Genomic DNA, 23,255 nt, shown 5'->3' with positions numbered 1-23,255 from the left:
AAATGCTTTTTGGTCTTGGATGGGGCTCAATTTGCATCTACGAAACTGACCTTCAGTCTAGCAGTAGTATTCAACAATAATTGGCTTTAATATTACTAAATGAGGGTGCTTTTATCTGAAGTTTCATCTGAATCACAGTAAGCTCAAGCAGTTTTTCAAACAATAATTTCAGTTCATTTTCTCATAGAAAGAGATACATCTGCATTTTCTTCCAATTATATTGCCAACGTCTTCCATTTGCCAGATTGCTCATGTAGCAGAAAACCTGATGAATCTGTCTCTTAGTTTCCGTCTCACAAATAAATCCAAGTCTGACTAATATGTCTCAATGGGAGTTCTGTATAATTTGAGTCTAGTTTCATTATTGCTTTCCCAATTATATGCTCTACATATGGTCATCAGGTTTATACAGAGATTAAGTTGATTTCAAATAATTCTCTGAATTCTGTGGGTCTTAACCAATACCAAATCTCAGATAGCACACCTACATCTCAGAGATGTGTGTTTTAGATCTTTTCATTTGAAAAGCAAAACATTCTAATTAACTAGTGAATAGGCATCTAAAGTCAGATTGTCAGATTCATCAGACAATCAGATTGATTTATTTGTTCTTGGTGGGTGTGATCTTTAGGATATGTCCCGGTCCAGGACTTCTAGCTGGCCTTGAGTGATGCAATCACGCTTTAAGTGATGTAATTAGAAAGCGAAGAGCGCGAGATCTTGCTGACGTGTGGGCTGTCATCACTGCTGGTATTGCCGTTGAGAAAGAGATCCACCAAGAACAAATAAATCAATCTGACTTTAGATTCCTATTCACTACAGTGTTGACGGATTCTGTGGAAATTCTAAAGGCCTGACTTTAGAAGAGCTACTTCGGGCATGTGATTTGTGAAACAGTTGTCATACTTTGCTTGTAAGCATCAAGGAATAAATTCTGATCGGATACTTTTTTTTTTTTTGCTATTTAAAATATTTATTAGGCATGTTATGCCAGCAGAGGCTTTGCTGGGCCTGAGGAATCGCCACTGTTCTGAACATAACCAAAGGCTGTGCTGTATTTAAAGATAACACATCAACTCTGTGAACAAACAGAAGAAAAATACTTGAGTGTTGAAAATTTAACACACAGAACAGTTTTCAAAATAGTTATGAAATTTAAAGTGATGTCATGCCAAACACATTTTGGGGAAGACATCCAATTCTGCTAGCATTTTGTTTCTTTATTAAAATGTGTGAAATTGATTATTTTAATCTGTAGGGAATATTTAAATTTCACATTTTCATATTACCATACTGTACATTACCTCTTCTTCTGTATAATATCAGTATAGCAAGAGCTGTGACAGGATCGAGTGCACTCGGCCATCTTGAACTCCAGGAAGTGCAACTCTGGGTGAGATGTAATCGACGTATACTGATTTGCAATGAATGCCAAAGCATGACTATCAGTGTGTGGGTGCTGGAGGAGTAGGAGTGCGTTTGTGTGGCTGAAGATGAAACTAACAATACAATGATTCTGTGCTACAGCACTGCCCAAACTGGAGGCCATCAAACAGATCATTACCAGAGACCTAAGCCCTTCTCTTGTTCCAGGATTACCTTTTACATTTGCCAATGTGCAGTATACAGCATAGCACCCCCCACAATACTTTCCAGTCTGGTTATATGAATAGTGATTTTGAAACATCAGCTTTTTTAAAACTCATTTGTCAGACTGACAAATGTTAAGATATTTTTACACAAAATAGAATAAAATCCTTACAATGCAAAGTGATGAGGTCATGTGACAACAATGTAGCATACTACAGTTTCTGCATAATACACACTTTCACATGCTACTTAAAAAAATGTTGGCTGAATAGAAGTAGTACACATATAGTAGTAGTATTCCAGTATTTGCACTTCAAAAAGAGGAACTTGAAAATAGGAACAGTGTGTACTGTTATGTGGTCAGGATGTACCTACTGCATGTACCTTGATGTGAAGACACACGTGTGTGAAAATACCAAACACACAGAATGGCAGAGACGCACGGACCTTTATTCTGTTCCAGACACAGTGGCAGTGACTGGGAGCTTCAAATACACAAACTGCTCCTGGAACCATTGAGCACAAGTAACATTTGTACAGGCTAGAACACAAATGTGCCTGATAGAGATTGTTCTGTGCTCTATGAACTTTTTAGATATTTAAATTGTATCTCCTGAATTTAGCTTCTCTTTAAAAAAATATTTTTCTTCAATTGATTTTATAAAACAAATGTTTTCAACTTAAGTGCAATAGTGAAACGGTACTTGAGAATGATCCACTCAACAAAAACAGTTTTAATTAAAAAGACAAAATCAAAAAATGGCATTGTCGAGAACACATTTAGCACAGCTCATCACTATTATATATACACATTTAAAACAAACACTTATATACACACACACACACGCACACACACGCACACACAATTCTTCAGATACATATTGTACAAATTTGCCTCTTTAGACTCCCACCTACTTCTGACGAAACCCTGATGGAAATAAAACCTGCTGTCTTCTATCATCATCTTCCTCAAACCAGAGTATGAGCATGTGTGCATGTGTGAGAGAGAAGCTTTAGGTGGAAGATGATGCTGTGTTTCTCAGGCATGCTGTTGAAGGCATGAGCTCACATTCAAGGCAGATGGGAATCTGCTGTAGTGGGAGTTTGGACGGCAACACGTACTAATGGGGTTTGAAATCTGGAATGAGAGTAACTGGCCCGCTACAACCCTCAGATATACAGAGATCCATCAGCAGGCCCCACGTAGCCCACCGCGATCAGAAGAACATCGATGAGGGTCCAGATCCCCAGACCACCGAAGCTGAAGAGCTTCCCCAAACCTTCTCTCCACTGACCCAAATAGAATCGATCTGCTCCAAACCCACCCAGAGTGATGCTGTGAAAATACAGAGATAGAAACAACACATGACAATAAAACAACAGACATCTGTGCAAAGTACACAGTGATAGAGTAATCAATCGGCTGACATTTGCCCATATTGAGATTATCAGCCAATAACTGTGCCCGTTTGTTGATCTGTTGATGAACAGATCTATCGCCGACAGCCATGGCAAAATATAATGCACAATACTGTTTTTAAATATTAATATACTGTAAATATTCTCAATACAAACATTTTAATATTGCCAGATTGAGATTGTTGGCATTAGCTAATAACTGGGCAACCTTTGCTGATCATTTCATTGTTACTTATTTAAAAGAGTTTTCCAAACAGATTATTAGTTTTCACATATTTGAGGAAACATCATATACAATTCTTTTCATTTAATTACAGGAATTGTATGTATTTTTCATTTGCATTCATTATATTAAATTTCAGGCTGTCGAGTTAACATGTTAATTTATTGTGATTTAAAAACAAAAAAGAAAAAAAAAAAAGCATAAAACATTTAAAGGGTAACTAAACCCTAAACCAACTTTTTTTAGTTAATGATCTGTAAGAATGGTGCTTTATTAGTACTGGTCATTGATTCAAGTAATTTGTTTGACATTTGTGTATAAAGTGTTTTAGTTCTACAATATATGGTGTAAAAACGTCTGAGTGCTTCCCTCTTCAGGTTGAACGGTGGCTACTGCAGTTGAATTTTCCTATTGGCTGTTGCGGTACTTCGTGACGTAAGCAGGTTCCAGCTCACCACGCCAGATTCATGTACATGTCGTCTTGCGACCGTGTGAGGAATAATAATAACAGAGTCTGACAGCAGCTGTCAATTAATCCGTCACTACGAGTCTCAGGTGCACCCCCCGCTCAGCTCCCCACTCGGTTCGTTCTCTCTATCCCCGCCGGGGTCTGCCCACTTTTCCTGCATTTTCAAATATTTTTAGTGGGTGGAGTCAGACTCTGAGCAGGTGTTTAGTTACTCCCCCTGACTGTATGTAAATTCTGTAATAAGCCGGCAGGGGGCAGTCAGTAAACTCCAGCTGTACAGGCAATAAACCGACAGCTGTTCAAAGACAGCGGGACAAAGCACAGTACAGGGTTGTTGTTTTGTTTTAAGTTTCAAACTATATTTCACTTCACAGAGGGCCCTGTGGTTAGAGACGTTGAAAACCAGAAAAATGTGACAGAACCACAATGAAATGCTCCAAAAGCATCTGTCTGATGCATGTGTACACTTTTTGTATTGTCTAATCAATGCTTTACTAATCTGCCACAATAATGAAATATATTTATATTATATATACAATTGTTTTGATTATTACATACTGAATTATCTTTATTTGGCCTATTTTGGCAAATATTGATATATACGATTGATTTGAATAATGATTCTGTATATGATTAAATGAATTCAATAAAAAATAAATTATTGGTCTACAGCCTTTGTATTTTATAAATATATACTGTATGCATGCGTTTTATATCAGCATTTTTTCAGCCGCTCTTCTTTCCAAACAACAGAACTGGCCAAACTCATATTGGTCAACCATACAACTGACACTACTCTCATTTAAGATAACTTCCTTTTTAGTTTACACAAACAAGTCTAAAACGAGTCACCTTAGAGCAAGAGCTGTGGACCATTTATATCCTCCTGTCCAGTTACAAAACAGACGCTTCTGGAACTTTCTTTTACCTGTGGAGACAACAGCACAGAGAACACGCCTCTCATAATAATCATACAATTCACACACGGTATCAGAAATTACACTGTTGCAAAAAGGATCTTCTAGGCAGTTAAAACATTAAAAGTTATGGAGCATCAGGCAAATGTAGCACATACCCAGACAGTGCACATGCTCCAGTACTTCACAGGTGGCATTATAGCGTTTGCGAGGACACGATACTGTCATACAGCTGTTAAAATTTGAGCAGCGATATTGAGATGGATCCATCTGCCAACAGAACCGACAGTCCACCGTCAGGGTGAAATTCTGCTGTGGCTGATCCAATGCATTCTAAACAGGAGAAACGGGATGGAGAGTATTACAGAAGCCTCAAGAGGAATGAGGTAAAGAAACCAAATGATTTAGATTTTTTTGACTACTGCAAAATTTACATTTCAGGTCTTTATTTTTATTGTGAATATATTCTAACATTAAGCAACATAAAATTGAAAAATAATTTTCCAATAATTTACTTGGAAATAAAACAATTAACTAAAATGAAAAGTAGGACATGTGAGGACCGAAACAGGTCTGTACTTTATAAATGCAGGGTGCGCGCACATAAATAACATGTGAAAAGTAAAACTCGGCACGTTATAATTATCTCAACCCACATAATAAATGTCTCAACTGAACCCTCACCACACAGTGAACAGCTGCTCTGGTTCTGCAGGTTAGATTTGCTGGTTGGCCATAGCTACAGTTGTGGTGATACGTGCAGCTGATGCATTCTGCAGGAAGTTTGGTGCAGAGCCCGCCACTCGGACACTTTGACGTGTAGTTATTGGTGACCACTGATGAAGCTAAACAGACAAACAGCACACATTGTCATGCAAAAAAAATTATATTAAAAAACCTAACCATAAACAGACTAATCTTCTAATGCTGATGTTGACTAGATTCAGATGCATTGAATTGCGAGAATACTCCATATAACACCCTGACTTTGTATTTGACAAAGTCAAATAGGTTCTCCTGAAGTCCACTATCATCTCCACTATTTGGAGCATGTTGTTATAACCGCACCAGACAGCCAGCTGTTCAACGTCCCGTCTGTAGGCAGACTCATCACCTTTGTGGATCAGGCAGATGACCATGGTGTCATCTGCAAACTTCACGAGTTTGACAGTGGAGTCCTTTGCAATGCAGTCATTGGTGTACAGGGAGAAGAGCAGTGGAGAGAGAAAGCATCACTGAGGAGCACCAGTGCTAATAGTGAGGGTTCCGGATGTGAGTTTCCCCAGTCTCAGTCAGTTAGCTGCAGCCTATCTGTCAGAAAGCTGGTGATCCATTGACAGATTGGGGTGGCATGGAGAGCTGGGTCAGTTTGGTTGAGAAAAGATCAGGCATGAGGGTATTGAAGGCTGAACTGAAGTCCACAAATAGGATCCTTATATAAGTCCCAGGTCTGTCGAGGTGTTGCAGGATATAATGCAGTCCCATTTTGTCAGCATCATCCACAGACCAGTGTGCTCAGGAAGCACACTGAAGAGGGTCTAGCAGGGGTCCAGTGATGTACTTCAGGTAGGCCAAAACCAGTCTCTCAAAAGACTTCATGACCATAGACATGAGAACGACAGGTCTATAGTCATTAAGTGCTGTGATTTTTTTTAATGATGGTGGAGCGTTTAAGGCAGCAGGGAAATTCACACTACTCCAGTGATCTATTGAAGATCTGTGTGAAGATGGAGGCCAGTTTGTCAGTTCAGACTTTCAGATAGGCAGGTGAAACACCATCTGGGCCTGAAGCTTTCCTAGTCTTCTGTTTCTTGAATACCCGGCACACATCCTCCTCACAGACCATAAGTGTAGGTTGAGTAGAAGGAGGAGGAGTTGTAAGTGGGTGTGTGAAGTGAAGATCAGAGCAGGGGAGGGGTGTGAGAGTGGGCTTTTCAAACCTGCAGTAAAACACATTCAGGTTATCAGCCATTTGTTGATTCTCTACAGAGTGAGGGGGTGGTGTCTTGTACTTAGTGATGTCCTTCAGGCCTCTCCACACTGTTGCAGGATTGTTGGATGACATTTTTTTTTTCAGCTGTTCAGCATAGCTTTTTTTAGCCACTCTAATGTGAGTGTGTTTCTGGCCTAGTTTTTAGGGCTGCTTGATTATGGCAAAAATTAAAATCATGATTATTTTGGTCAATACTGAGGCTCCATTGCCACCATTTACAGCAGGAGTGCTCACACATCGATGGAATGAAATCTACTTTTCCATCATGTTATTGCAGCAAGATCTACCATTTACAACTAAGGCATTACAACATCATCACAATACCAAAATTTCAGTAGTCAGTAGTGAAATTTGTTGATTCTCAATACCAGCTTCAAAACCACTAACAATAATTACAATAACTAATTTGTTAACTACGGAAGAATGGTTTCAAGTTCTTGAGTAATTATTCAAGACTAGTAAACAGACAGTAATAAAATATCAAAAATAGCAATGAATAGAAAAAGATAATAATCGAACATAATAGAACACAAAATAGGCTGAATATGCAGAAAATGCATTTTTTTTAACCACTTTAAAAGTTTTTAACAGCAGTAGGATATCAAGTATTCAAGTAAACATTCAGAATGAAATGCAACAAAACTACTACTGGGGTTCACTGTTTGATTATAATACATTAATACTTTTTAAAGCTACCAAAGTTACTGCCAAGAACAGTGAGTGTTTTCTAATTTTCTTATTATGATTGTTTGATTATTATAATGACAGACAGTAGCAGGTCTATTAACTTCTATTTCCACATACAAGTCTGCTATTTTAATACAAATCTGCTTTTTTCTCTGCTGTTTACATTTACTTTAGAAACAACTCATCGTGTTTACATGAATACTTCACAGAGACAGGCCTTTTGGCGGAAATTTGAAACATATTTGACCGTTCAGGTGCGCATTAGTGCAAGCATTATCGGAACACACGCACATATTCGATCCATCTTTAACTCACAACATACAAACGTTCTCTTCTTAATAGAGCTGTGCATCACCAATTTTCTTCATGATAAGATACACACAATGAACATAACACATATATTATGATTCAATACGTCGCGGGCCATCACGTTATAATCTAGCTGCAGCAAAAGCGCGAGAGATGAGTATCCCCACACCAGAGTGTGCATCAGCTGGGAAACGATTCAATCTCTTCCCCAGTCACTTCATGCAACTCACAGACGTGACGCTGACTGCACAGAGAAATGCCAGTTTCAGAGTTTATTTTCTTAACACACTTCCTTATTATCTGAATTTGAATAAAGGATGCTTTAAAGATATAACACCGGGGTGTTTCATTGCAAAACGAAATGTGGCACAATAATAGTTTTATCTCGATTATCTTGTTTTAATAATTTTTGGAAGCCAAAATCATATTTGAAATTAAATTTGATTAATCACCCAGCCCTACTGGTTGTACAATATTTTATCCCCACTTCTGTAAGCATCCTCTTTGTCCTAGTTGGTGAGAGTGTGAAATAATGTTTAAATGAGACTTTATTTTTAAATCCAAAGTGCTAAAAGTGCCCAAAGTTGAAGAAACACCCATATGAGGGTTTGAGTGTCACCTGATGCTGCTGTCAGGGCTATTGGACTGCTCATCACAGGGTTCTGCTGGGCTGTGTACATTGGTTCCTCACCCACATGGGGAGAACTCATATATCCTGAGAAAAAGAGAATCTTTAGATTGTTTAATTGATCTTTAAGTGAAGTCTTACTGTATCATACATTCAAAAGCTGTTTGATGTACTGGTGTGGTGGTACCAGTGTACAGTGATGATACTAGACGTCAATTGTGTTTTATGATATCATGGTACTAAGTGTTACAATACTTACAAAAGGTACCACGTAAATACCATGGGATTAGCATCTGGTACCATTAATGTTCTATGATAACACCACAGTAATTCTTTGAAGAGGTATTCACACTGGTACATTACAGGGTAATATAGAATTTTTGATAGTGTCTGTGGTCATATAGAGAAGATTTTGGTTGCATTACTGAGTCTCAGTTTAAAATTAAATAACATATACAGCAATACTGAATGACTACCATATTAATTTATCATTGTATATTTATATTCTACTTCAAATAAAACGACTTAGGCACCAACAAACATGGACAAATATAAATGTACGTGTGCAAAAAAACATGTTTTTACTATAGTACAAGCATCACGACATGAGAAGTGAGTCTGCAAGTCTTACCGATCACACATTTAAAGTAAATATCCAACAGCAGCAGAACTGTGAAGAGACACGAGCTCATGATGTTCCGACCGCGTTCAAAACCCCATTTCAATCCGCTCGCCACCATCCCGAACAACCGAACCAAATCTCTGAACCTCCAAACACTGATTCCGAATACAATGCTGATAGCCTGAACCGTTTACGTAAAAGTCAGTTTTTCAAAGTAAAAGTCTGACACTTCAGTAGAGCTGAGACGGTACAATTCACCAAGGGTGTCTAGCAAGTCAGTCCACTGTCGGCCATCTTTGGAACGCTCTCAGGAGACTATTTCGTCATGCCAGTGCAGCTCCTATCTACTTGAATGAAGAAATACCAAAATCTCAAAAACGGTTGGTCAAGATTAATATCAAAGAACATATTTCAAATCAGCAATAAAATGTGACAATACTGGAAGCATGAATTGTTATTCTTTTAGCATATTACGCAAAAAACTAAATTTTCCCGGCTTGCGTAGCTAGCGCGCATGCGCATTCTAGAGTTGATTGACAGGTGATGTCTGCATCTATAAGGTGATTGGCTCTTTTAACTGTAAGGCGGGACTTTCTTTCTATAGCGCTTCCTGGTTGAGCGTTCCAATTTCTCACATTAATTTTAATAGAAGTGACCCATCTCTGCTAAATAATCTCTGAATTCACTCTTCACACGAATTCACCATGACAACCGGTTTTCGAAAAATACCAGAATGTTTCTATGGGACTACTGTGGTAAGATTATTGTTGAGCAACAGAGAACAAAAACAAAAACAAAACAAAAAACAAAAAACTGAACACAACAAAAAAAGTACCATTATATGACGCTTTTTTTTAAAACACGGTACAAAGGTAGTACCATGATATTCTTTAAAATACCTTGTAGTAAATGAATGTGCTTTGAATAATTTAATAGTATGGCAGGAACAGTAGCATGGTACTGACCACTTAGGATTGTCAAAGAGGGCCAGGCCTGGGTAATTGATACTGGTTCACTAAAATTATCTCCTAAAAACGTTCTACTATGACCCAACTTGGTATTACGTTAACAAAACGGGTTCTACTCTGTTTTATTTGGCCATGGTAGCCATGGGTATCACGGTAAATGAAGGGTACTGTCTAATAAATCTCATCAGCCAAATAACAGGACACTGCATATAGACTGCATATATCAGCTGTCAATTCAGCATGGACTTCAAAGACAATTTATCTTACAGTTCAATCAATATACTTTAGTTTTAAACATTGCCCATCAACATCTACTCAGTTTACTCAAATAATACAGGACTTACACATAGATAACTAATATTGTTATATTCATGCTGTTTAGCCAGAGGGCCTGGTTTTCCCATAGTATATTTTCTCTCCATTAACTAGTATCTTATAAAGTTTTTGGGTTCATTGACAGAGTCACCTTTGGCTTGCTCACTGGGGGCCTAAAGACTAATTTTTAAGGCATACATTTTCAACAAAATTTTTCATTCAGACTGCTCAATGAGGACTTTAAGACGTTACAACATAATTTTCAGGTAAAACTGCTTTGAAACAATGTGTGTTGTAAAAAGCGCTATACAAATAAAATTACTTGACTAATGAGAGTCAAAAGTTTCTATGATAAAGGGAAAAATAAAAGACAGTAGCTAAAACATTCAGGCGATTCAATGTCTTTATTGCAAACAGTCAGTACATACAGTCAACAAGATACTATTGCTTTCTTAAACATAAAAACATCCCATAATTTAACAGCCATTTCAAAAAGCCTTTCTATTACGGAACATTCTCAAACATCACTACTTCTCAGTATTTCTCCTTCCTATTATACTTTATGCTTAATATCACATCTTCAACTTATTAAACTTCATCTAATTTTCTCTCAGAACAATAAAGACTCTCTGTCGGTGGTTCAGAACATCTCTGCATTCTTGCACCTGGATTGTTTCAGGAGGGTCAGTCTGGCCATCACATCATGCACTGTCAGCTCTCCGTGAACCTTGTTGTCTCATGTGCGCACATTCACACTGTTTGTCAATCGCTCCTTCTCACCCACCACTGCAAACCAAAACAGAGACAAACACATTTGACTGGATGAGACAAACAGCAGCTGCTCCATCAGCAAATTACAGAGCAGTGTCAGTAAACTCAATAACTCATTGTGAACACTGATCATTTTCCAGCAGTAACTCTCAACTGGTTTTGCTTCAGGACCCAGATTTTACACTGGACATTGTGTGACAAACCAACACAGTACAAAACATGTTACCCATTTTGTTGATAGTTTTGAGGGCATGTAACAACCTGTACATCTGTCTGATTTTGGCTACCTTCTACCATGTAGCAGATTAATTTGTGCAAAGTGCCTTAGAGTTTGATTCTATTTATTTTGACATCCTAAATATGCATGATTATTGAGTGATGATACTTTATTGTGGCTATATGGTTCATTGCATTTTATTATTTGCATTTAGCATTGTTTTTGTCCCTGCTCTCCGCAACCCTATCAAAACAGTCATTTTTGGGTTACGATGCTCCAGTTGAGAACCCCTGACACCATCTTACCCAAGATAAAGTTGTACTGCGTCAGCTGCGCATTACGAATTTACTCGTTCAGAAGGCAACCAGAATCCAGATCAGCATCGGCCATAAAGCCAGCTTCAACAAACCGCTTTCACACCTGCCGGAGGAAAACAAAAACCATCTTACCCTTCTCTTTGATAACTGATGATACAGTGGACCACAGTACTGTATGCTGTACCTGTCTGGTGTATTATTCTAGAGATGGATTCACAGGCACCAACATCACCTGGCGTGGAGATAACCACAGCGGCCTGAGAAGATATATAGAAACAGACTCAGTTTCCATTATTCCATATATTTAAAGTTCGATTTCAGTCGGTCTAAAACAATAATTAGTCTTTTTAAAATGTCAAGTAAACGCTTTAGTCCTGATACAGGAAGCTAATCACATTAAAAGGATAGTTCACCCAAAGATTATAATTTACTCACCCTCATACCATCCCAGATGTGTATTTCTTTCTTTTCCACAACACAAACAAATGTTTTTAGAAGAATATCTCAGCTCTGTAGATCCTCACAATGCAAGTGAATGGTGACCAAGACTTTGAAGCTCAGAATCCACATAAAGGCAGCATTACAGTAATCCATAAGAATCCAGTGTTTAATCCATGTCCTCAGAAGCAATCCAATCGGTTTTGGGAGAGAACACACCAAAACTCTTTTCAGCATAAATCTTGACACCAGCAGTCTCCTTGGCTATCATGATTTCAAGCTCGATTACACTTTATATTGCACCATCTAGTGTTCTGCGCATGCATGATGTGTAATCAAGCTTGAAATAATGATCGTGCTTAGAGACTGCAATGGCAAGATGTACAGTGAAAAAGGAGTTAATTCTGGTCTTTCATTGATTAAACCACTGGATTCATATGGATTGCATTTATGCGGCATTAATGTGCTTTTTGGAGCTTAAGTTTTGGTCATCATTCACTTGCAATGTATGAGCCTACAGAGCTGAAATATCCTTCTAAAAATCTTTGTGTTCTGCAGAAGAAAATCAGTCATACACATCTGGGATGGCATGAGGGAGAGTAAATGATGAGAGAATTTGATCCCTTTAAACAGGTAACCAATCACATAGTCTCTCTTAGTGTTGAGTGCATCAATAACTTCGGAAAGAGAGACTTTGGCATCTCATTCACACCATTTCCCACCATAGTTCTCCATGAGGATTGCGATCATTCTCTCCACCGATCCTAGAATAGCACGATGAATGATCACCGGTCTGGCTTTATCATCGGCATCTTTCCTGCAATAGATATAACAGTTGAAAAACCGAAAGCAAAACAGTCTCTTCGGTTGCACAGTTATCTAAGCTGAACTCACCCCACGTATGTGAGATTGAAACAGATGGGCAGCTGGAAGTCCAGCTGAATAGTGGCACACTGGTGATATTGACCAATAGCATCTTTAATCTTAATGTCAATCTAAGATGGAAGAATTCAGAGAGAAGACATAGACAAGAAAATGTTTTGTTCTTTTAACTGGAAATGTAACAAATGGAAAACAGTTTTCCATGTCAACAATCTAATGGAGGTCTCGCCTTTGGTCCATAAAAAGCCCTGTCACCTAGATTGAGCTTCCATGGCTCTCCAAACTCATTCAGACTGTTTTCAAGTTGCTATGGAACCCAAAAGAAATACAAATACTGTTAATGCTGTACACGGCATAAACCAGACACCACTGCCATTTCAAACACAGCAGGAGTGTGATACAAACCTTCTCAGCCTGGTTCCACACTGTAATATCTCCAAGGAACTTCTCTGGGCATGTGGACAGATGCAACTGGAAGGAGAATCCAAACACATCCTAGATGCAGTGCAAGAAATACAGACAGCCCTTCATCTCTGATTCGATCTGAGATAAAGTGAGAGAATAATAAGGTTTTGACTTTTAAATAACGCCTCTATCTGGTTAGTCGTTAATCAATATATACTTTAAATCCAAAGCCAATCACTGTGAACTCTCTCAAAAACGTTTCTACAAATTACAGGCAAAAAACTCAGAAGACATTTGCTGTGAGGTAAAGACAAGCAAAGGCTGCAACATATATTTATTTACATTTATGCATTTGGCAGACACTTTTATCCAAAGTGACTTACAGAGCCCTTATTACAGGGACAATTCCCCCGGAGCAACCTGGAGTTAAGTGCCTTGCTCAAGGACGCAATGGTGGTGGCTGTGAGGATCGAACCAACGACCTTCTGATTACCAGTTTACCAGTGGTTTAGACCACTACACCACCACCATGGCAGGCCATACAGCCAAAGTACAGCCCAAAGGTTTTGCACTAGTAGACGCATACTGTAACGCACCAGTGCCAAGATTTGAGCCATCAAACTTTGGATTACAAGCCCTGATTCTTCACCACATCAAGCATGTTTTCATCACAAGAAGGATGTAATGTTTTCCAGATCACCTGATCCATAGTGCAGAATATATTAGCATCATCCTGCTGAAAGCGGCGTACTCTAGTGAGACCCGTCAGCATTCCCGACAGCTCGTTACGACACAGAACGCCAAAGTCAGCCAGTCTGAGAGGAAGTTCACACCAGGAGCGTGGTCGAAGACAGAACATCAGACTAATGGAGAAACAGAAGATAAGTAAATAATGACAGAATTCCAATGTTTGGGTAAACCACCCTAATATGTGTCACATGTGTGCATTTACCAGCGTCCAGGGCATTTCATGGGTTTCAAAGCAAACACATCCTGCTCTACAGGGAAGGAGATCATGTTTTCTCTGTAGTGCTGCCAGTGACCTGATGTCTCCCACAGTTTACTGTTATAGATATTTGGAGAAGCAACTTCCTGAAAGCCACGTCTGCAGTATTCCTCCTGTACAGCAATACACACATATAAACATTGCTGTGTGAATCTCACATAAACATGCCCAGGTCACATTTCCCCTCAGTAATCATAAGAAAAACCTATTTTGCATAAAGAAAATGGAGCCTATAAAAGACTATTAATATTTTTTGCATTATTTCATGACAATTTTCATTATTGTAAAAAAAAAATAAAAAAAATACATTGATTTTCAAATTAAATATAAACCAGAGGTTTTCTTGACAGGTTTTATGAGATTCACTCTATTATTGTGTTTAGTCTTGAATATTAGCGTGAGCTCATGTTTTGACATTACCCTGATGAACTCTGTCAGGGTGTTGTAGATGTACTCTCCTCGTGGTAGAAAGAAGCAACTTCCTGGACAGAGATGGTGAAAGAAGAACAGTTCTTGATCCTTGAAATCACACCGTCACACAGACAGACAGACAGAGAGAGAGAGAGCGAGAGAGAGAGAAAGTGATATATGTCACTCCACAGGGAGGTGATGTGACACATAATCTGATACACTGCCCACTTCAGAAGTGTAGCAGGAGTATACAAAAAATCATATGGTACAGCCATTATATTCAGTACAGAGCTTTTTAATGAGGTAAGAGCATCAAAGTAACAAGGGTTAAAATCCTTAGTTTCATGTCTAATTAGGTGGTTTCAGCCGCATATCCTACTGAGACGGAACAGAATGGGACAGCCGCCACCAACTGCTCCTTACAGGAGCGAGAGAAAGATCAGTTCACTGTCATTAAAGCTGTGTTACACTGCAGATACAGTCACAGGAATAATTTACATATTATATTATAACATATTATAAATTAAGCCAATTATAAAATCAGTTGAATTATTGAAAAAAACCTATTGCAACCTATTTTAGTTGATAAACAGCACAAATCAGCATAATTGTACTGTATTGCGGTCAACAATCCTGAAAATCCTGGAACAACTTCATAGCCATGCAGAAATTCCAAAATGATGTGTTTTTTTACAGTAATGACTTTGATGCTCTCAATAGTTTCTATTAAGTGAATTGTGCAGCAGTTGAGATCCTGTCCGTTCATCTGACAACAATAAGCCAGCTTGAATAACATCACCCAGCATTGACTCTTTCAAGTACCTTCCCAATTTTTTGGCCTCCTCTTGGAAGCGCTCCCACTCCATCATTTACTGTCCAGAAAAGAGATTCCATAGATCTGCTGGAGAGTTTCCATGTCAGAACGACCTTCCCAGTATGTAGATGAATTCTGAAAAACAACCAGACAATTTCTCTTAAAATTAATGGAATCATATTTCTTTCCCCTTGAGGTTAATTTATAATGTTAGTAATTCAGTTTTCTATGACCATTTTCCAACATTTGTCTTCTTACAATTAAACAAATAAGAATGAAAGATTATCCATCCTAGTTTCTCTTTATTACCTCACCATGACTAGATGGGTCAAGTATCTGAACAAAAACTTCATAAAGCAAGTTTTGAATTTGTAGTATTACGGTATGTTTTCATAGTATAATGCAGTTTTTTTCAAACTGATGCCTTGCACCCCCAAATATAGTGCTCCCTATTTTGTAATAAGTTTATAGTGTTTTTCCCCTCTGTTGTTACTGCTCTGTCTTATTTTCACTATTAATGTTTGTACTGTATATGAATACAATATATATTCCAAAGCTGTTTTACTCAGAATATGACCTCACAACACCTAGTGACAGATAAAGGTTCAAAAAAAGTTTTTATAACAAATCTATATGCAGATTTTTTATTATTATTTCTTACTAGGGATGTAAATAGTATAAAATAATCATGATTAATCTCATGTTTTCCAAACAGTCTTTAGAAAGCAGATCAAAACAGTAATTGTTTGGTTCAGATTATCAATTTATTTTTTACACCAACCAATCGATTTGCTTCAGAAACATTAATTGATTGACTGGAGTTGTGTGGATTACTTTTATGCTGCCTAAAAATGCCTTTTGGACCGTCAAACAGCCAGCAGAATAATGGCACTCGTTTACTTGCATTGTATAGACATACAGAAGAAGGAAATTCATAAACATCCATAATGGCTTGAAGGTAAGTAAATCATGAGAGGATTTTCAGTTTTGGGTAAACCAAATCTATAAGCCATGAATATTTTCCATAAAGCACAGAATGTTTTTAATATTTTATAGTGATATAAGAAGAACCAGTGCTTCGGTTAAATTGACACAAAGTGCTTAATACTGGGAGCAGGAATATGTTCTGGTTACCTTATAGATCAATCAAATCAAATCAAATCACTTTATTGTCACAGGTTAACTTATAGTGTGTCCTACATGTGGCCCTCGGCAGAGGTCAATCAATGGGCCACACCTACCAGAGGAAGAGTGGATTCATGAGGAAAGAAGTTTAACAGCAGCTGCTTCAGCTTTATCTGCATCCCAGTGTGCTACCTGTACATAGTAGTGGTGGCCGTGGAAACCTTCTCATTCAGGATGCGACACTTGAACTTGTTGTACTACAATAAACAAAAGCAATGAAATGATGTTTAACTATAACTGTCCTTACTAAAGGGTAAAGTCATATCAGATATAATGCAATGGTAAACTGATATATACCATGGTAATGTAAGACACACCATAGTCCTGAATGGTACAACCATGGTACATGTCTAAAATAACCACCATGGTACTTCATGATATATACAATATGCATTTGTTTGTTTTTTTGTGAACCAAAGGATGAACTAACTGTTAAGATAAATTACATCATTTAAATCTCTGGATGGACGATTTATCACCTTAAACATCTCCAGCAGAGTTTCTTTACTGATCTCTAGTCTCTCAAAATGGCTGTTTGTCCTTCATGATTCCTTTATCCTTTCCAGATCAGTAAACTCAGCGCTCGACACTCCTCTGTGAAGAAAAACACAGGCACACCACTGAACAATATATTATATTATTTATTTTATTTATATTATTTTGAAGGAACCATGTACAATATTAAACAAAACATAAGTGTTTCCATTTGATGCATTGTACCAGATTTAGCCCAAGGCTAAATTTCATCTACAGTACCCATCTTCTTAACTTCAACTTACTTCTGTCCATCCAGGAACATGTCGTAGTAAAAGCCGTTTTCGATGGATGGCCCGTAGCAGAGGCATCTGCCATAGAAATGCTCCATAGCCTCTCCCAGTACATGAGCGCTGGAATGCCAGTACACCTGAGAAGGATAATAAGATCTGTTCAGACTGATCCATCCATCTCCAAATGTATTTGTCCATCCATCTGACAGACATCACTCTATGTGTGGATGCAGCATCAGATGTCATTCTATACTACATATACTACATTCACAGGTGTTTTTGATAGGTGGAAATCTCGGGGATTCCCCCCCCCCCCATCTGAGGGTTGTCCCCCACTAAAATATCATTAAAATATGTGTATTGTAAATAATATAATGATATATTCTTAAAATAATTGTTTAAGAAATAAAATAATACACATGCAAACAGGGCAACAACAAAAACACCCTTTGTTGTCCCCTTCAAAAATTGCTCTTGAGAATTGTTATGTTTATTGTCCCCCCCAACATTTTTGATGAAATTTTCACCCCTGTTTGTCACCCATGATTCATTTATTCCACACCTAAAAGAATACCTATATGTACAATATAAAAGCTTTGGAGTGTCTCTCATTATTATAAACTGATTTGACAAAAAAAAAAAAAAAAAATCTCTTTAGATGTAAGACTTTAAAGATTTACTGCCCCTTTAAAAGCTAAAACTTACGGCCTGTGCATCCTCATAATCGAATCGCACAGCAGCAGTTCACATAAATGACAATATCCATATAAAACTGTTCATGTTTTACACTTGCTATAGTTTACTTCCACATTGCTTCTTCATCAAATGTAAGTCAAGTCAATCACTGGAACAACAGTGCCACCTTAAGTAAGAAATAGGTATAACATGTATGTATACATGTATATGAGTGATTTACTGATAAATTACCACTGTCAAACAGAAAATCAACTTGATATAGTAGTCATTTGTTTGAATATAGAACTCATTTATCTTGTCATAAACAAATAAATAGATATCCTGTGACCATAAATTAATTGAGATATGAAATAATCATAAAAATATGATTTATGGTATCACAAAAAAGTGACACTATTACATATTGCACATCTTTAATGACCCTCTACACTTCTTGTAATCAAGCAGTTGTATGGGTGTGTGTGTGTGTGCAATTTGTACTTTTTTTTTTACTCTATTCAGAAGAGAAAGAGGAATGCTAAAAAGGTGTAAACTTTTGTTCTTTATCAACCAATGGTAAGTTAAAGGAGGTGCTTAACCTCCAAATGGGGTCAAATTAAATATTGTGTGAGCTGTATTATTTTACAATCATATTTTATGAAGTTTTAAATTTTGGTAGTCATGTACACAAAAAGTAATGTTGAACATGCTTAGATTTGTATAGGTAAAATACAGGAAAATGTTTAACCAATAAAAACCACACAATCAGGAATGGGTTGCAGACATTGTAAAGGGACAAAGCAGGGTGACATCTCACCTAATGTTACATGCCAGCTGGTATGGGCTGCTCACCCAGGCTTTGTCCTGCACCGTCTGTCCATCACGGAGCTGGACAGTAATAGGCTGACTGCTCGTCACCTGCTTGGCCGGGAGAGCATCATTCTCTTTCTTCAGCTGTTCATAAAGCTCCAGGCACTCTGAGATAAAACCAGGCCAGTGGTTCAACTGATGGAGAGCATAAGAGAGTGAAAATTTACAAAACTTCCCATGCATGCAGATCTGAGTGATTTGATCTAATATAGACTACCTTAGTCTGGATAGACACAATATAGAATTTTTCAAGATTGAAAATAAGGCTGCAAGGGATGGACGTACAGTTAAATGGGTTTAGTTAAACAGAGACTGTTCATCTGTACTTTACAGCCTCATTTTCAATATTGAAAAAAATTATAAATGGCATTTAATCCCCCTGACAAAGGTCATTTACTGCATTGAGAATTCTGCTGATACAACCACACAGCAATCTATAACACAGACCACAAACATAGAGTGTGTCTAGAGTGCAGTATGACACAGAATCATGTGTTGCATTCATTTCCCTCTCCTATTGTCTCTGTCTTTACTTTCTTTTTTGCTCTTCTCTTGATTTTCAGTCATGGTGGGTCTTGGTGGCATTGCATTCTGCTTTACAGAATGAAAGAAACATCTGAATACACTGTAATAATGCTTTTTTTTAATTATTAATAAGCACATTCATTCACAAATTCCCCTGAGTAAATGAAAAGTCAAAGGAAATTCAGAGGACTGTCCATCATACAATATTAGACAGACAGATAGATAGATAGTCTGTCCTGGGATCAGTTGTTTTTATAATAACTGAATGTCACTGTCATAAATAAATGGCACGATCACTTGACAGTTGCAGTTCACAAACCTTTGGACGGATCTTCTATTTTTGCTTCTTCAGTCTTGTTCTGGCTTGTGTTCTGTGTTCTTTTCGGGCTCTGTTTCTGCTCCTGCTCCTCCAGCTCCTGCTCGGTTTGAAGGCTCCGGCGGAGGTGTGCAGCGCGTCAAGGTTCGGGCCGCTGTCCAGCGTGCCGCAAAGGCGGCTGATCTCACGAATAAACACCGCGATCTGCTCCTCCTGAGCAGACAAACCTGCAGCCATCTTTAAACCCCAGAGCTGACCGATTCTGATCCATTTAGTGCTAAATATCTGTTTACTATAAGGCATAAATGTTCTTCCTACAGGGGACGCTCGGTGGCCAAATCCCTAAAATAAACAATTTAGATACATTTATACCTCATGACTTTTGTATTAATGGAAACATTTGAGGGCTGGACAGTATCGTTTATATGCACTTATTACAATGATTATTACCTGACATACAAAGAAAAAGAAAAGAAAAGAAAAAGGTTCACCACTGGTAAACATCTGTAAAATGTTTAAATAAAAATGATTCTCCAGTCATCACAAACCACTGTGATTGGTCCGTCCTCACCAGTGCCGAGGAAAGGAACGGGTGTCATGTGACTGTGGCGTCTACGTGCTGCTTCAGTAGCTGTCTGGAACTAAACTGCATCGGATACAAATATGATACATGAAAGTGTATGCTATACATGCAGAAAAACGTTGAAATTATTGGGAAAACGAGGGAGAACTATATAGAGAGAACTATAACGTGCATTAAAATACACAATGAAAAATTAAACGGGATAATTATAATTTACACCCATCGCACCCGACCAATTAGGGCTGCTATATCTTAGGATAACTTTTAATAATGATGATGGCCTATCATCAAGTGTTTTATTTTGTGAATACTTTACATTATGTCTAATAACAGCAGTGAATATGGACAGATTTCTTGTTTCCTGACTAAAGTAATAGTGTATTTATGCGAATAGGCATTTATGCGAAACAAGGGATGCAATGTCTCAAGGTGGACATGTGACACAGTCCCACATCCCAAACAGTCGGACAGTACCTCGTGTGGAGTCTTTGCCTTGAAAGTATGTTTACTATTCAGAGCAGTGCCCTCACCCTCACATTATAATATGACCATTGTTCAGTTAGGACTGTTACCCTAAAACTATAAAGTTATTCACTGACAGCAGATTTATGTCTCTGTAACATGATTTTTTAATGTAATCATAAAATTTCCTTTTCAGTTTGCAGAAGAACTTTTGAAACATGAGACGGTAGATTTTCCTGCTACGAAAGAGGCTGTCATCATGCACAGGCTGCAAATCGCTGTCACTCTTCTCCTAGAGACTGGTAAGTAATAAGCTATCAGGGGATGTTTTGGCAATCCAAATAATTGTCCTTATAATTGCTGTTAAACATCTTATCCAGCTATCAGAATTATTCCATACTTACCTAAAAAGTATTTGTGTGAAAAATGAAGAATTATAGATGCATGCTCTGTGTTTTTTGTTTTGTTTCTAAGATGACCTGACTGACATATGTCACTTCTGTGGATCAGAAGGGCCTGAGGCAGATTTGAGTTGGGTAAATCAAACTTAAGAAATGTGAAATAAAATATGTTTTGTTAAAAAGTTTTTAAGAATTTTCTTTTATTTTCTTGTATTGTTATTGTTATGGATATTTCTATTCTATTTTACCCAGGACTAACAAACATTTCATTACTCTTTTATCTCCACATGAATTACTGTATATTAAAAATATAACATCAATTACACAGGAATGAAAATTTGCTGCCTCTTACTGAAGACCCAAAAATCCAAATAATTTGTTTTCCAGATTCAGTGTGACATTTGTTTGCGGTGGTTCCACCATATGTGCGTTCAAGGCCCACCAACGGAGGAGGCCTTCCTGTGTACTGCTTGTACTACTTAGTTTTGTGTACATTATTGTTCTGGAGGAATTTATGCATTAAATCTTGTGGTATTACATTACACCGTCCAAGTTTGTGTCTTCTTATCTTAAAATTATTATTTTTTGCTTGAAAAATGGCTTACAATATATTAATTAATAAAATATTTGCAGATTAACTTTCTTTCGATTGATTAATAAACTAATACCTGGTATGTATACAGCATGTCAAAAACAGTCAGCCAAAGTTATTGTCTTACTGTATATTTTGTACATTCAAGTGATGAAGAAAGTGGACACTGGATCTACTGTGTGTATCCTATTATACATTAAAACTGAAAGTGTACTGGAGACTCACTTCAAGTTCAGGCCTAAACTTTAAGAATTCCTAGATGCAAAAGGGGAGTATAAGTGTTCTGGTGTGTGGAAGTGTTCGATGTTCATCTTGCAGGAGCTTTGGTGTTTGTTGAGGAGAAACTGAAACTGTTTCATAGTCTGGTGGTGGCAGCGCGGATGCTCTGGTACCTCCTGCCAGAGGGTAGAATGGTGAAGTGTGTGTGTGGAGTCCTTCATGATGCTGACGGCCCTCCAAATACACTGAGCATTGCAGATGTCATAGATTGGTGGGAGTGCAGTTCCTATGATCTTACTAGCTGTCTTCACTATCGGCTGCGGTCGGAGGCCCTACAATTCCCATGCTAGAAAGTGATGCAACTGACTGAAACACTCTCTATAGTATCTCTGTAGAATGTGGTGAGGATGGGTGGTGGGGGGCTTTCCTTGCTTTCTTGGCGCCACAGGAATTGGAGACGTTGATAGGCCATCTTCTGTGCAATATGGAGAGGGGGTACTTTTTATAGCAGGTTGAAATACGGTCTGAAAAAATCTGTATCCCACTATTACTTTTGTCAGGAAACAAGAAATGTGTCCATATTCACTGCTGTTATTAGACATGATGTAAAGTATTCAAAAAAATAAAACACTTGATGATAGGCCATCATCTGTAGATTTTGGAGGGGGGGATACATATTTTGGCAGGTCGAAAATACGGTCTGAAAAAATCTGTATCCCACTATAACTTTTGTCAGGAAACAAGAAAATTGTCCATATTCACTGCTGTTATTACACATGATGTAAAGTATTCACAAAATAAACACTTGATGATAGTCCATCATCTGTACAATCGCTTTTTGTGTATGACATTGACCAGCCTACTATTTAAGTGCAATGCATTATTAAATAATTTTGATAATAATTCACCATGGAAGGAGGAGTGGGGATTCAGAACAATTTAATATCCACAGGCTGTTTGCTTTATGAGTGAAATTCGTCTTGGTTTTTCAGTAACTTTAGACATTATCGTGAGAATCGATCAATTCAGTTCAATGAAGTTCGATCGTTAGCCTACAGATAATAATTAATTTTGATAGATGGGCCACGTGATAGCGGTCTATGCTAAACCTCGTTGATAAAACAACAATAGTAAAACTATAACTTAAACAATTCATGTGTTATAGTTTCATTTACCTTGGTCAAACCAATGACCCACCTTCTGCTGAACGCGAGCGCGCTCCCGCGACCGGGGATACACTTCCTTTAAGGGGTAAGTAC

General features: G+C 37.8%; 1 protein-coding gene, 1 long non-coding RNA gene and 1 pseudogene across 2 annotated transcripts; 1 reads left to right on the top strand and 2 right to left on the bottom strand.

Annotated features, from left to right (window-relative positions):
- Positions 1–2,021: 2,021 nt before the first annotated feature.
- LOC127623177 (TM2 domain-containing protein 3-like) lies at positions 2,022–9,143 on the bottom strand. The gene is made up of 6 exons (XM_052097491.1): positions 8,867–9,143; positions 8,227–8,322; positions 5,303–5,463; positions 4,777–4,951; positions 4,554–4,629; positions 2,022–2,926 (listed from the first exon to the last, which is right to left on the bottom strand). The coding sequence occupies exons 1-6, from the start codon at positions 8,973–8,975 to the stop codon at positions 2,761–2,763; spliced, it is 783 nt and encodes a 260-aa protein (XP_051953451.1). The 5' UTR covers positions 8,976–9,143; the 3' UTR covers positions 2,022–2,760.
- A 1,390-nt stretch (positions 9,144–10,533) lies between these two features.
- Positions 10,534–19,976, bottom strand: LOC127622998 (threonine--tRNA ligase 1, cytoplasmic-like; annotated as a pseudogene).
- An 871-nt stretch (positions 19,977–20,847) lies between these two features.
- Positions 20,848–21,775, top strand: LOC127623419 (uncharacterized). The gene is made up of 4 exons (XR_007968055.1): positions 20,848–20,880; positions 20,981–21,086; positions 21,259–21,320; positions 21,573–21,775. It is a non-coding gene; the product is annotated as an uncharacterized LOC127623419 (long non-coding RNA).
- Positions 21,776–23,255: the final 1,480 nt, after the last annotated feature.

This window comes from Xyrauchen texanus, chromosome 29, assembly GCF_025860055.1.
Source record: "Xyrauchen texanus isolate HMW12.3.18 chromosome 29, RBS_HiC_50CHRs, whole genome shotgun sequence".
In the NCBI taxonomy this organism is placed as follows: domain Eukaryota; kingdom Metazoa; phylum Chordata; class Actinopteri; order Cypriniformes; family Catostomidae; genus Xyrauchen; species Xyrauchen texanus.
The sequence above is the reverse complement of the archived record's forward strand: the minus strand, read 5'-3'. Positions and strand labels throughout refer to the sequence as shown.